General features: G+C 43.7%; 1 protein-coding gene across 3 annotated transcripts; it reads left to right on the plus strand.

Annotated features, from left to right (window-relative positions):
* The first annotated feature begins 323 nt into the window (after positions 1–323).
* usp48 (ubiquitin specific peptidase 48) lies at positions 324–14,434 on the plus strand. 3 transcript variants are annotated; one of them, XM_084704381.1, is made up of 28 exons: positions 324–488; positions 982–1,116; positions 1,377–1,497; positions 1,608–1,749; positions 2,111–2,238; positions 2,359–2,483; positions 3,040–3,148; positions 4,612–4,745; positions 4,909–4,991; positions 5,565–5,744; positions 6,698–6,835; positions 7,081–7,230; positions 7,590–7,790; positions 7,947–8,061; positions 8,138–8,280; positions 8,477–8,554; positions 8,824–8,948; positions 9,325–9,447; positions 9,938–9,999; positions 10,158–10,268; positions 10,933–11,063; positions 11,166–11,272; positions 12,097–12,204; positions 12,283–12,477; positions 13,152–13,277; positions 13,390–13,438; positions 13,568–13,594; positions 13,716–14,434. In XM_084704381.1, exons 2-28 carry the CDS (start codon positions 983–985, stop codon positions 13,736–13,738), a joined length of 3,168 nt encoding a protein of 1,055 aa, XP_084560507.1. In that variant the 5' UTR covers positions 324–488; position 982; the 3' UTR covers positions 13,739–14,434. The 3 variants fall into 3 exon arrangements, 2 of the variants coding, with proteins under 2 accessions (XP_084560507.1, XP_084560506.1); XM_084704380.1 differs by lacking the exon at positions 324–488 and adding an exon at positions 635–844; XR_014766504.1 differs by lacking the exons at positions 324–488; positions 12,283–12,477; positions 13,152–13,277; ... (1 more) ...; positions 13,568–13,594; positions 13,716–14,434 and adding an exon at positions 624–844 and having other exon boundaries at positions 10,938–11,063; positions 12,097–12,129.
* Positions 14,435–14,485: the final 51 nt, after the last annotated feature.

Genomic DNA, 14,485 nt, shown 5'->3' on the forward strand with positions numbered 1-14,485 from the left:
CTCATTATTCTGCAGATAGTCTGACCTGCACAAATGAGAACAAAACCATGTACTATTTTGTTTTTTTAATTAGATGAAGAGGATGTAAGATGTTAGAAATACTGGCTGAGTAGGGCGGCGAGAAGCGCACCTTAGTCAGACTAAACTGTAATTATTTTCTTGATGGTAAAATAATTTAACAAAGGTTGGTTAACTCTATTTTCAGTGCGCATTCGCGTATCATTGGTGGATATAAAACTGAACCAATCACAAATGTGTGCGCTTTTACGTGCAACAAGCACAGCCGGCAGGAAAGACGTGTTGTACGCCAAGGAAAACCCGTACGTCACGCCGCGTAGCTTTGAAACTGAAGGAGGAAATATTTATTTAAAATCTGACGCAAGGGCGCTAAATCTAAAACAAATTGTAAATAAAATGTAAAAATTAAATAAAAAACTATTTTGCTGAAGCAGCTGCACATTCAGAAGTTTGTGATACACGCACAAAAGGTTCGAATAAATATTTCGTTCAAAATAATTCCATGTAATGATTTTGCTAATGAATGTTAGCTTGTTAGCTTGCTAGCTATAGCTGAACGCTACCGTAGCTAGCTACGCACTTGTCTGTTACTGTTGTTGCTAGCTTGTTATGGAAAAAAACGTCTGGCCACTTAGCATTGCGACTTCAAGCTAGCGTTAGCAAGCACTGTAGCTAGCGACTCCTCAGCTAGATTTTAATAGTAATCTAAATCGTCTAAATCGTGCTTTTCGAAGGTTCCAAATCCGAAGAGCAAAAATGCATGTGACATGAAAAACTGCATTTTGAGATTTGCTAGCCAGCTAAGGTCCGATAGCGTTAGAATAAAGTAAGCTAACGTTTACCAGTACCAACAATGACTAGTGATATATCCTATGCCATATTGGCTAGGTAGGGTTATCTAGGCCGCAGCAGCCTCGACCTCTACTAGCCAACGGACTCATTTTTGCGTCCCGTCTCTTGCAGAATGGCACCGCGCTTGCAGCTAGAGAAGGCAGCCTGGCGCTGGGTTGAATCGGTGAGACCAGAGGACATTCAACGGGAGCACATTGAGCTGGCGTACCGGATCGGTGTACCGGCGTGTAAGAGAGGTACTTGCAGGTATAGCGCTCACACGTTATCACTCTGCAATATTCATCTCCAGCTCTGACAACTTACAATTTTAACTAACATGCCCCTATCAGCTAGCTACCTTACTAAAATGTCAGTTTATGGCTACATCGAGATAGGATAATGGATGTGTCTGTCTGTAAATAGTTATTTTATGTCTAAGTGCGTTGCTTTATTGTTATATTTCGATCACGAACCCCAGATATGGGCAAGATGTAGGAATTGCGTGATCTGACTTTGCTCTTATACAGGCGGAATTGTAAAGGAAACCCTAATTGCCTTGTGGGCATTGGTGAACATGCCTGGTTGGGGGAGATTGATGAAAATACTTTCCACAACATTGATGACCCCAACTCAGAGCGTAGAGATAAGGTATCTTAATATGCAATGAAAAGGTTCACACTTTAGAACAACCTCACAATCACCTTCCAATTTGAATATTGATGTTTGTTTCGTTTCCTCTCTGTCCATTGTACTGTCAGAACACCTTTGTGGGACTGACCAATCTAGGTGCTACATGCTACGTCAACACCTTCTTGCAGGTGTGGTTCCACAATCTGGAGCTCCGCAAGACCCTTTATCTTTGTCAGAATGCCCGGGCTGAGGAGCACAACATGGACTCAGGTAAAAGCTCATATATGTAAGCAACAAATATTCGAAACATTCAGTTTCAAATAATTTACTGTGTGTACAATTGCTGTCAGCGGTGGTATTATTGGACAATTATGCTTATTTGCTTAAAGGGGTTCAGCTAAATGTATTTGTACCCGTAGGTAGGTCGATTTTAGAGGTGGGTGGGTTACTCAATAATATCATACTTAATGCTTGTATTCTAACATGATTATTTTATCCTAGGTCTGGCCACTAGATGCCCTTTTGTTTGTAACTGGAAAAGGCAGTTTGACATGGATAATCCCCCCAAAATGTAACTGTTTTTCAAATACTTGTCATTTCATTTGGTAAAATAATTCTATTTTTTTCTCAGATTATGAGCCTCAGACTGTCTGTGAGCACTTGCAGTACCTGTTTGCACTGCTGCAGAACAGTAACAGAAGGTACATTGACCCCTCGGGGCTGGTCAAGGCACTGGGGTTGGATACAGGACAACAGCAGGTAAATTATATACTGTAAAGCCAGGCTGTGACAAGTCTTAGTTTGATCAAACTGAGAGTATTTTTTTCTTACATCTCAACCCATCCTTGCTTTTTTGTGGTTTTCTTCTTTCTTTTACAGGATGCCCAGGAGTTCTCCAAACTCTTCCTATCACTGCTTGAGGACACCCTGTCCAAACAGAAGAACCCCAGTCTGCAGAACATCATCCAGCAGCAATTCTGTGGACAGTTCTCCTACGTCACTGTGTAAGATAACTAGATTAGCAGTATTATCTTTGGCCCATCAAATAAAACCCTCCTTGCATCAGACTACTCACTTATTTCAGATAAAAAAGTGTTAACAAATCTAATGTTTTTTATATTGAAGGTTTAAGGAGGGGACTCTCCTAGGGGGATTCTCTCCATTTATCCTTGACTATGCTAGTTGTAAAAGCGTCAGAGATTAACAGGCATTTATTCCTGTTGTGAAGCCAGTTTCAAAAATGCCCCAGTCATTATTACTGAAAAATCCTGACACATCATTTGGTTTTCATTAGATTTGACGTCAAGCATGTAAATGATACTGATTTTATCCAAGCCAATCTTTGGCCATCTATGGTCTTGGACCATGAATAATTGTATTATTCTTTTACGTACACCTCCTATTTAGAGGTATTCAATTACCACACTAGGCATGCACTACTGTAACGATAAAAATGTGTCAATGTCCAATCGAATGAGCACTACTGTTAACAACCATTAGCGTGAAAATGTCAGGTATTAATTACAAATAATTTTTGGAGTTTGTGATCAATGTGCTCAGGTGTAACCAGTGTGGCCGTGCGTCCCCCTTGCCCTCCCGCTTCTACGAGCTGGAGCTCAACATCCAGGGTCACAAGAACCTCACAGAATGCATCACAGAGTTCCTCAAGGTAATGTTGCACCATGATGTCACTAGGGCTGCAACTAACAATTATTTTTATAATTGATTAATCTGCCGATAATTTTTTCGATTAATCTATGAATCGGATTAAAAAACAAAAGCAAAAAACCCTTCATTTCCAACTCTTCTCATTGAAGAGTTCACATTGCAAAAAATCTTCAGAATGTGCACAAACAGACACACAATCTTGAAAAAGTTATTAATATAAGCATGGATTTAATGCTATTTTCCAAGATGAGCGATTTATTTGAGGTTCGTTTAAAACTTTATGGAAAATTGAAAGGTTTTGGAAGTAGGCCAGACTTACTTAGAATAATTCGGTGTATATGTAAGACTTTTTTACACAATTTTGAAAATAATTCAGATTTGCGAGGATTACGCTATTTTCAAAGATTAGTGATTTTCTATCATTTTATTTGAAATTTAATTGAAAAAGTAAAGGTTGTGGAAGTATACCAGACATAGTTAGGATACTCTGGTGTCTGTTTGAGGTTTTATATTCCAAAAAATATTATAAAAGTCTACATTTTTCAAAATGGTATGGGTTGTTTTCACCCGGTCCCTAACACGATGCTGCAAAGAAGCGTCTTCTGAATGTGAGACGAATGTCGAATGTGAAACTAACTTCACCCCGGTCAATTAACACACTGTTTCGATGTATTTACTGTGAAATGCTCCCACACCTTGGATGACATACTGATTTCTCTGCCTCCGCCATGTTTCAAAACAACGTTACTCAACAACGTCTCTCCGATGGCCTTTCCTCTACCTCCGATCCGCCCTCAACTAAACTTTTTTTTTTTACTCAAACATCTCTGTGACGTATTGAGTGGCCTAATAATTGCGCGACACAACGAATCGCTAATGAAATTAGTTGCCAACGCTTTTAATAATCGATTTTAATCAATTTGTTGTTGCAGCCCTAGACGTCACACAGTTTCATTAGAAAGCTTATTATGACATTGCACGAGTTTCCTGAGGTAGGAACCTATAATGATTTCACAGCGTTCCTCAAGGTAATGTTGGAAATAATGCAACGGTCACATGTGGTGGAAAGTATGTGTGACCAGCTAATTGGAGGGAGTCTCTACTCTTCAAAAATAACTCAATGAAGTGGATACTACATCATAGACCTGTGACTGTCTTCACAATATAGGTTACCGTAGGAACACATATATGAATGAATAAAAAGACAATACATGAACAGATAATAAGGCAATATCTGGTCTACTGATTGTGATTAAAAATACTTGTGATGTATCACGTAGTGTCTACTTTGTTTTAATGGATACGCTGTTACAATTATTTTTCGGAGAAACAAATGAATATATCATGACATCCATTATGCCTTGTTACCTCATAATCCCCCCCCCCCCCTCCTTTTAAAATATACATTTTAAGTTATCCTTAAATCAGTGCTCTTCCAAATTGACCCGCACCCATTGTCTGTAGGAGGAGAAGCTGGAAGGGGATAACCGCTACTACTGCGAGAGCTGCCAGAGCAAACAGAACGCCACACGGCGCATCAGACTCCACAGCTTGCCGCGCACCCTCAACCTCCAGCTTATGCGCTTCATCTTCGATAGGTGAGCGGTACAGCTTTAACATTAGCCACATCCTCTTATTAAAGTTAGTGCTACTTATTTACTGTCCTTGTTTGACTCGCCTATACAGGAGACAGTTCTTGATATAAACTCTTTGAGAGGAACAATGTGGTAATTCCAGGCTGAATTGCTGTTGTTATTCCAGACAAACAGGCCACAAGAAGAAGCTCAACACCTTCATTAGTTTCCCCGAGCAGCTGGACATGGGCCCCTTCCTGGAGGGCAAAGGTATCGCCAAGCTCTCAATGGTTCAACCAGCCGTATCAGTATGACAGTGGACACTGTTTGGAAGGATCCAATTTTCCGAAAGTTTAGTTTAAAAAAAATTGCTGCATTTGCCCAGAACTACTTATCAAGGAACTAGAATGTTCATGCAGACCATTGTTAGCTGCGTTTTTTACAGCAGGAACTTTCCCCAGAAGATGAGGCAAATGAGTCTGCTTATGTACTGTACGCAACCATCCAGGCAGTCAAATCACTTGCTTATGTCAATATCGGTTGATAGGCTCTTCAGTACTCAACCAGTCAGATATATTGAACACTGCCACCCCCCAAGCCCCCCCCCCCCCAGGTTCCTGTATTTTGGAAGGTACTGTCCCCGGAGCTAGGACACCCATACCCTCAGCAGTAATATGTTTTTTTCCAAAATATTTTACCATGGCCTACTTAGTTTTTACCTGGCAAAAGGTCACAAAATAGCAATGACCAAGGTGGAAACATATATCACAAGGAAAGTTGGTTAGTCTGTTGTTTGTGTGTGTATGTGTGTGTGTTTTGGCTCCCGTGGGTGGTGTCCCCCAGACGAGAAGTGTGTGTACGAGCTGAGCGCCGTGCTAATCCACCGCGGTGTCAGTGCCTACTCAGGCCACTACATCGCACACGCCAGGGACGCCCGCACCAGCGACTGGTACAAGTTCAACGATGAGGAGATCGAGAAAATGGAAGGCAAGAAGCTGCAGCTAGGCATCGAGGAGGACATTGGTGAGGCCACTGTACTCTCTCGCTCCTCACTCTAACGGAATAAAAATGCTTTGTTCGCTCTTTGGCGCAACGTAGGCTTCTCAAGAGGATACCGAGTGTCAATCCTCACTTTCTAACCTTTGTATATTGCTCTCTACACTCAACATAGTATGAACAAGCAAACGGTTTTACAGAATGTTTATTCCACAAGATTTGAAAATCCTGTGTTGAGTAAAAAAATAAATAATACAAACCCCTAATCCTAAACCCTTCTTTAGCGAGTCCAAAAGTGTTTAGTAACAATAGGTGTGTTTGACTTCATGCAGCGCTGGTGAGCCTATTTCACTGTGACGTATCCATCAAAAGTCCCGTTAGATCGATTCGCCGGCTGTGTAGCTGAGGGCATTTTCTCAAGAGCAACTGCACGGATTCTAATGAAGACACAGCTATTTCATGATTGGCCAGACCCACACACGACATTTGACTCGTGTTTTGTATTTATTCTGACACCTTCAGTTTCGCCAATGCTCAAATCTGGAACAAACAGTACAATTTTAATTAAATATTTGCCTTTATTGACAGAGTGCGATAGCCTACTAGTGTTGAAGAAAGGGTTTCAGTCCGCCTCTTCACAAACGGAAGATACTAAGTTTAATTGACTTCTGGTTGTATTATCAATCTGCAGATTGGAGAAAGAGTTTATCATAGCCCAATGCATAAAATGCCAAATATCAGTGCACTGGTTTCGAATGCAAAAACAATTAAATTCGCGACCATGCAGTTCGTCAAACAGCGCTTGCTCGGCCATGACTGATGTCGACGTAGCAAACCACGAGAATCTGGAATATCCAACTTTACGGAGCTGTTTATAACTCCTCCCCGACTGCAAGCGGCAACTCTCGCCGGTCGTTTCATGCAGCCGCAGTTGTGCTTATCCATTCTCTCCCCCTTCTTCCTCTCTTTCTCTCCCCCAGCCGAGACGGTGAAGACCCAAGCACGCAAGCCCAAGTGCAGCAAAGGCTACCACTGCTCCAGAAACGCCTACATGCTGGTGTACAAGTGTCAGGAGGAGGAAGTCACCGATCCCTCACAGACCATAGTCCAGGTGCCAGGTGAGCAGAGCCTCCTTAAAGGGATAGTTTACCCACATATCCACCTGAAGGGCTTATTTTAGTAGCCGTTGTTATACAGCAGGTTTAGGTCCATGCTTGCGAGCCTTTTATCCACCAGTTTATCACAAGGCCATTTGTTTGACTGTTGCTGACGAACGCTTGTGGATAGAACTTTGAGAGTTGACTGCAACCCCCCAGCAAAGCGTGTGTGACGGGACAAGAAAACCCTCTGTCTGTGGTGGCAGCTATTTTGCAGAGGCTGGTGGACCTGGACAACCGTAAGTTTGAGGAGTGGTGCTGTGAGATGGCGGACATGCGGAGGCAGAGCGTGGATAAGGGGAAGGCAAAGCACGAGGAGGTGAAGGAACTCTACGAGCTTTTACCCGCGGACGACGGTTGGTAACTCCACTCTAATTCCGACACCGGGTTCATGATGACTAATTATTTTTAGTCACAGTCAGCGTGGTGTTTTGTTGTGTGAGACAAAAAAAACATTAATGTGGTAACCTAAATGTTGAAAAAGGCTTGTATGGAAACCACTGCAGTGTTCGCAAAAAAAGTATTTTAATCACAGTATTTCCATAAGGAAATGTAAAAAATGAGGTTTGATGCAAAACGTTTAAATCAAAGGAATATCCCTTATCAAGGAACAAAGACAAAAATGTATTTCAACGATCAGACGATCCAATGATCGTCGTGTTAACTGAATGACGACTGCAACAACACGCCGGTTCCCTCTCTCCCTGCCTCGCAGGTGAGCCGTACGAGTTTGTCCCTCTGGAATGGCTGAAGAAGTGGCTGGACGACTCCACGGCCACCAAGGAGATGGACAACTCACACTTCCTGTGCTCGCATGGCAAGCTCCACCCCGACAAGGTGGGCGAGGCCAAGAGGATCTCGCAGCGCGCCGCCCAGATCCTGCACGAGCGCTACGGGGGCGGACCCCGACTTGACCGTAAGCCATTTTAGCGTCGTCTCCAGTCATTCGTGGTCATTCGAGCTCTGAGTGGTCGGACCTGGCATTTGATGGTCAACGACCGGAGCGCTCATCCCGCAAATGTCCCCACTTGCTTGTGTGTGTGTGTGTGTGTGTGTTCACCCGTGTGTCCAGACACGTCTCTGTGCGAGGAGTGTGTTGGCCAGCGCTGCCGGGTGCTCCGTCTGAAGAACCAGCTCCATGAGGACTACAGGGAGGTTTCCAACCTGGTCAAAAGCAACACCAAGAGGTAGTGTGTGAACATACGCATGCTTGTGTGTGTGTGTGTGTGTGTGTTTACCAACCCTACTCTCCTGTGGCTGCAGCGATGTGGGCTACTGGGTGAGCAAGGCGTCCCTCCGCGTCTGGAGGGTGCTGGCGCTGGAGCAGCTGGACGAGGACGAGGAGGAGACCCGACACAGCAACGGCAAGACCAACGGAGAAGGACCGGACATCAGCGCCATGAAAGGTAACCAGGCTCGCGAGGCTATCCCGCCGCTACCGCTAGGCGGATCACCCACACAGGGTGTCCAAACTGTGCCTTTGGTCTAGAGGTCAAACATCCTGTGATGCCAAGGTCATTTGAACCCTGTAGTAATTCACATTTAAGGAGCTGTTGCAGCTGTTGCAGATGTGTCTCCTAACCTGTGTGTTTTTTGACCCAGAGTATGACCCCGAGCCTCAGGAGGGGGGCGGCGACGAAGAGATGAAGACTTTTAACGAGGACATCCTCTGTTGTCACGGTAACAGCCCTTGAACTGGACCACTGCTGCTTTGAGCTGTAGTGTCGATACAGTATGTAACACTAGCCACTAGTCTGAATCCGAGCACTAACTCAGTGCTGGAGTTAAAGGTATTTTTTTGGTAAAACAAATACCCTGGCACCAAGGATGGCAGACAAGAGATTTTTTTCAGAAGTGAGATGGATGTCGGCGGGGTTTTTTGGGGGATTCTAATGATGGTTATTTTGCCGTAAATGACTGCTTCCTGGCTGTGCTGTGGGCCCATACAGGAGGTCTGAGTATCCTGGAGACAGAGCGGCGCCTGGTGACGGAGGAGGTGTGGTCCAAGTTAAGGGCGTACTTCCCCAAGGCACCCCAGTTCACCCAGCAACAGGAGCCATGCCAGCAGTGCCTGGTGAGGATTGGCTGGCACAAGCAGAGGGGGATGGACTGTGTGTGTGTCTGTGTTAATAGATGGAATTGAACTTTTGACACAACTTGCTTGTGTGTGTGTGTGTGTGTGTGTGCCTGAATGCTCACCAGTCATTGCTATTGCTAATACCACAACAAAAACCATAGCATCCTCAGGATGAAATATCTGATTACTGTATGCATCAAATACAAAATGCCATATGGAAAATGTTCATAGAAGTTATACACAACATGGAGTTGTTAAAGTAGGTTTACATGAGTGCACGTTGTTATTTGAGTTATTGTTGTAAATGCTAGTGAGCATCTTTAACAGTTTCCCTCCTTTCTCTCTACCCCCCCCCCTCCACACACACACACAGAGGCTGGAGCGTGAGGGGAAAGAGAACGAGGCCCTTAACAGGATGATGGCATCGGATCAGAAGAGCTCCTTGCTCAACCTCTTCCAAGAAAAGAACAGGCCTGTGCTGACCAAGTGGCCTCAGGTACCAGCTGAGCGTCCCATCTCCAGGGCCTTCTCACAGCTGGAGTGGAAAACACCCTTAGGGAATAGTTTAGTGGTTTAGGACGACATGATCGAAATGAATATCTATAAGTGAAGGACACTTCTAGTCTGCTGAGAATCTCTGGATTATGGTGATGTGATGGCAGGTACCAAGACTGGAGCAAACCTAGACTATCTTTATATGGTTTAATAAGCACAAACAGTATATATTATAGCTGAGGAACGCTGCTCCCAGCCTTCAGAGCACTGAATACCTCTCATTTGTATTTATACAATGAGAAAATCTTAGATGAGAACTTCCCCCTCGCACAATTCCGCTGTCACACATATACTAACTGCACAGGTTCACCCCAAGTGCTACCTATCTCCTACATATGTAAAGGAACATGTTGAAATGTACAGCCCCTGTTTGTCCAGCATACTCCGGGCTCCATGTCACTGTGTCTGATGCAAACCGGTTTGTGTTTTAGGAAACAGACACGCTTTATGTGGTTTCTATGTTCTTTGTGGACGAGTGGAAGAAATTCATTAGGTAAGGTCCTCTCCCTTGCATATGATGCATTCTCACTATTAGAGAGTACTTAAGTGTCTATTGTTTGAGAATATACAATTAGCAAGAAATTGATAAATGTGTCAATTTTTCTTTTTTTACTTTTCCATTTCTTCCTTTCTGGTTCTGTCTCGCTTTAGGAGGCCTGCAAAGACCACACCCGTGTCCAGTGTGGGGAACAGCCTGCTGCTTTGTCCTCATGGGGGGTTCATGTTCACCTACGACTCCATGTTGAAAGGAGACGCCCAGCAGTGAGTGCCTCCTGTCTCATGTCCAGTCCTTGAACAGGAATAAAAGTGATCACGTCTGTAACAAAAAGCAAGTCACAAGGCAAGACTTCATTTCCAATAAGCACAATTAAAAATTAGTAAGGTCACTACCCTATAAAGACAGTCTTTCTAAACAGTGGACACTGATCAGTATGCCTACAAACTACAAAAAATCTAAAAACTACAATAAAGATATATATTTTTTTAAAGTGGTGTCAGCCACCAAATCAAGCTAAGACCTTTTCTCTTGTATATCAGCGGTAATTGAAAAGTTGCCTAGCTAGCAAGACCAACTACAAATGTAGGCTGTATGTCGTCTTAGTATTTGCTAGTTACACTAAACATTATAGGCTTTTACCACAGTAAGTGTACGAAATAATAGTTCAGGATATGGAAGCATGTAGTTTATTAAATTCTTCTCAGTTCACTGTGCTTCAAATATAATTTATTCATAAAAGTTCAACTAAATTAAATCTTACTGTTTCATACCTTGCTGATTGAGTCATTTTCCTACTACTTAACAACCTGTCTCTTTCATATATTGGAATTGTTTGATTTACACAAGCCTTGAAGAATATTTGCAGTGAAAGAGAGAGGAAGGCCGGCAACGGACGCTCTCATGTTGTGTGCGGCTCTCTCTGCACAGTATAGCTCTTCTCTGGCCCAGCGAGTGGGAGGTGATCAGCAGACTCTTCCTGGTAGACCAGCCAATCTCCATCTGCCGCCTCAGCCAAACCACGCCCACTGGCCCCGCTGTGGAGTACACCACTCAGCCTGGTAAAGGGGGTATGGGAGTGGGATGTGCCGGAGTGTGTGGAGGTAAACAACGTGTCACTTTTTGACCCCCCCGCTTTTGTGTCCACGCGTGCCGACGTACAGAGCTGTGTAGGGAGTGCAGAGACGGCTTCATCTTCCAGCAGCAGAGAGACCTGAGGGAGTATGCCCAGGCCACCGTCTATGTCCGCAAGGTCGTCGATGACAAGAGGGTAAGACTCTCTCTCTGTGTGCAATCTCACACCTGCATTGTCCCGCCGCCAGCCTGTCCGTTCGCAGCCATTCAGGATAACGGCAGTAAACACCTGAAGGGATCAAGGTCATCCGGCACCGTGCCGGATGTCCGGCGTGCGGCCATGAGAATTCTTTTGGGGGAACTTGCATGCGGTTTAATATTTTCGAGTCAATTGATTCCCCCTACCAATCATATGAGTGGAACGCAGCTATAACCAACGTTCCAAGCCTATCAGAAGCAGAGCAGGGCGGGTCCTGGCAACACAGTGTGAATGAGATCCATGCGTCACGTTAGCGTTGTCGGTGAGAGCATGTAGCGCAAATTCATGAAGCCTGGGGATGATGTCCTACCCATAGATAAAGGACTCAAAAATAAATGGCGCTGGGCGTGGATAGAAGAAGGTAGAGACGGCGAGCCTTTTGGCAGAAACTGAGAGAACCTGGTGCTTGTTTCTGCACGTTTTGCTCGAGGAAGCTACAATATGCCAGCAGCGGTAAGAAAGTGCTTGCTCGTCATGTCATAGAGCCACTGCCCATGCACTCAAACTTACCACGACGTTGCCGGGAGCAACTGTTACACACACACTGTTGTCTATGACTGGCCGTGTCTGCAAGTTACGTTTGCGCATTTATTGCGGAACATGACTTGTCGTTCTCAATTTCTTAGCCACTGGTCACCCTGTGTAGAAAACTAGCAGAAGAAAAAAAAGCGTTTCTCCCCAACCCCTTCTCCCTCCCTCCCTCAAAAAAGCTCTGGCTGAGGATTTTGTTTTCTCACTTTAACCCCTGGACCTGTGTTTAGATGATAAAGGACACGGCTCCTGAGATGAATGTGAGCGGATCTGAGGCGGAGGAGGAGCGGGAGGAGCCCACCAAAGTAGACGGAGAGAGGGACCCAGACTTCAGCCAGGTAAGAGGCCTTTACCACACGAAAGACCCTGCCATGCGGCACTCTCGCTTCCCCCTCACATGACCATGTCTCGTCCAGTCAGAAGACGGGGCCAAGCGTCTGAAACTGAGCGATGACTTCCCAGCCGGAGCCTCCCCAAGCCCCGCCCCTATCTCCAGCACCAGCACCAGCAAGGCAGGCAGCATCAGGCGGAGCACGCGTCACAGGAAATTGCGGGGGGAGAAAGCTCTTATTGTCTCAGCCAATCAGACACTCAAGGAGCTGAAGATACAGGTAGGGACTCAAAATCTGTCCAAATCTTGTAACTTACTGGGAGGAAACAATGTAACAAGATCCGTGTGCCAAGGTTAAGGACCATTCATGATTCTTATGATATTATAGTAACTTAAACTAATAGTGTATAAAATACTCGTATGTATTACGTATGTCTTGTCCCTAATCTCTGCACACACTGGGTTGAATATATGAAGACATGGGGCTGGAGCTGGCAGGATTAGCCAAATTGAGCTTCTCATCTCCATTGATGATTGTCATGATATGATGACTTATGAGAGTTCCATGAGTTCTGAAGCGTTTTCCGCTTTTCCCATGGAATCCGAGCTTTCGCATTGTGATGATGTTGTTGTCTCAACCTTGATATATTCAACTTTGTGCACTCATAGCCCTCATATATTTCAGTAACCAGCAAAGGGTACTCGTACTCCTATTATTATGATCTTGTTGTTACAGTAAAGCTATACATGGTGATGATCATATCATAATGTAATTACCTCAACCTGAAAAATAACTTCTCCCCAATATAAAGAGTAGAGTAGTACTTGATTGATTCCAGAAGGAAAATATTGCCCATTGGTTCATGCTTTTGATGTTTGAGGGGAAGTCCCCTCAATGAACAAACTTTGTACCTCCACAAGAACGTTTCTGCACCATCTGCTGTTGGCCCTCAGATCATGCACGCCTTCTCGGTGGCTCCGTTCGACCAGAACCTATCCATCGACGGGCGGTGTCTAACAGATGATTCGGCCACGCTGGGAAGTCTAGGCGTCATCCCAGATAGTATCATCTGCCTTAAGGTAAACACCCGCCATCTTTAGAAGTATGCAACTGAATCATCCTAAAACTTTTTTTTTTTATTATTATTATTATTTTTGTCTATCTTACTTTCATTGGATGATATATTTGCAGGCCGATGAACCCATAGCAGATTATGCAGCAATGGATGATGTTTATCAGGGTACGTGCTCATTCATGTGACTTCTGCTGGAGATGTTACTCCAGTTTATGGTTGGTTTGTAGAAGTAGTTGAGAAATGTAGCATGCACAAAACTTAAACAATAATCAATTGTGGGTCATTTCTTCCCAGTTGGTATGCCTGAAGAAGGATTTAAAGGTAAGCACAGCTCATAAAATTCCTGTTGTCACATAGGAACACTACTTTGGTATGTAGACAACTTTGGCTTGAATTGAAATAGTTTTCTATCTAACCACTATTGTCTTGTATGTCTTTTTAGGCACTGGGCTTCTTGGACACTGAGAAAAACACTGCTGAAGATGCCCCTGATAGACTAAAGTCAGAAGAAAATCTAAAGCTTGAATTTGTCAAGTGTCCATACTTGGATTTAAGTGCTTTAATTTGGTTCCGTTTTTTTGTTTGTTTTGTTTTGTTCTTTTTTTAAACTGTGACTATGTTGCAAACCTTTTTCGTTTACCTGTGTTCAAAATTATTGCTGGCTTTTAATATTTAAAGACGCTTATGCATTCTCTGAGACTGTGTTTGTGCTCTTACCCCGGACTGTGATTGGGTGTAGAAAGTTCAGTAACATTCTCCAGTGCTCTCCAATGCCATTCATAGAAGAGGCTTGCATCCTTCATTGTAGGATGCAAAGTTACGCTGAAAGTTACCCTTCCAAGAAACATCTTTCCGTTTGATAGAAGCCTGTGGTGTCACTGCAATTTTCTTCACACACATTTAAAGAATGCATGAGCAACTGTTAAATATTGGAATCATAACTATTTGGTGGATAAACGTGAATTACCTCAACAATAAATAAAATATGATAACCCCCTATGACATTTAGAAGAGATAGCAATGATATCTGTATATTTCTTAAAAACATTTTGAAGTTAGATTAGGTTTGTGCTGCAGCCAGAGCAAGAAAGCAGGCATTGGTGTGAATTGTTTTTTTCTCTCTTTTATTTCATATTGGCAATAAAGTAATTGTTTCTTCTATTTTACAGTAGTTTTTCCATAACATTATTATAAAATTGAGGTTTTTGTTAC

This window comes from Hypomesus nipponensis, chromosome 9 (assembly GCF_054491055.1).
Source record: "Hypomesus nipponensis isolate SF chromosome 9, ASM5449105v1, whole genome shotgun sequence".
In the NCBI taxonomy this organism is placed as follows: Eukaryota; Metazoa; Chordata; class Actinopteri; order Osmeriformes; family Osmeridae; genus Hypomesus; species Hypomesus nipponensis.

Bases quoted from the DNA above. Each gene is read 5' to 3' on its own strand.
- usp48 (XM_084704380.1), top strand. From the start codon at position 786: ATGAAAAACTGCATTTTGAGATTTGCTAGCCAGCTAAGGTCCGATAGC. The intron at 10,269-10,932 runs GTGAGTGCCTCC...CTCTCTGCACAG, and splicing joins TTGAAAGGAGACGCCCAGCA to TATAGCTCTTCTCTGGCCCA. The intron at 11,064-11,165 runs GTAAAGGGGGTA...GCCGACGTACAG, and splicing joins GGAGTACACCACTCAGCCTG to AGCTGTGTAGGGAGTGCAGA.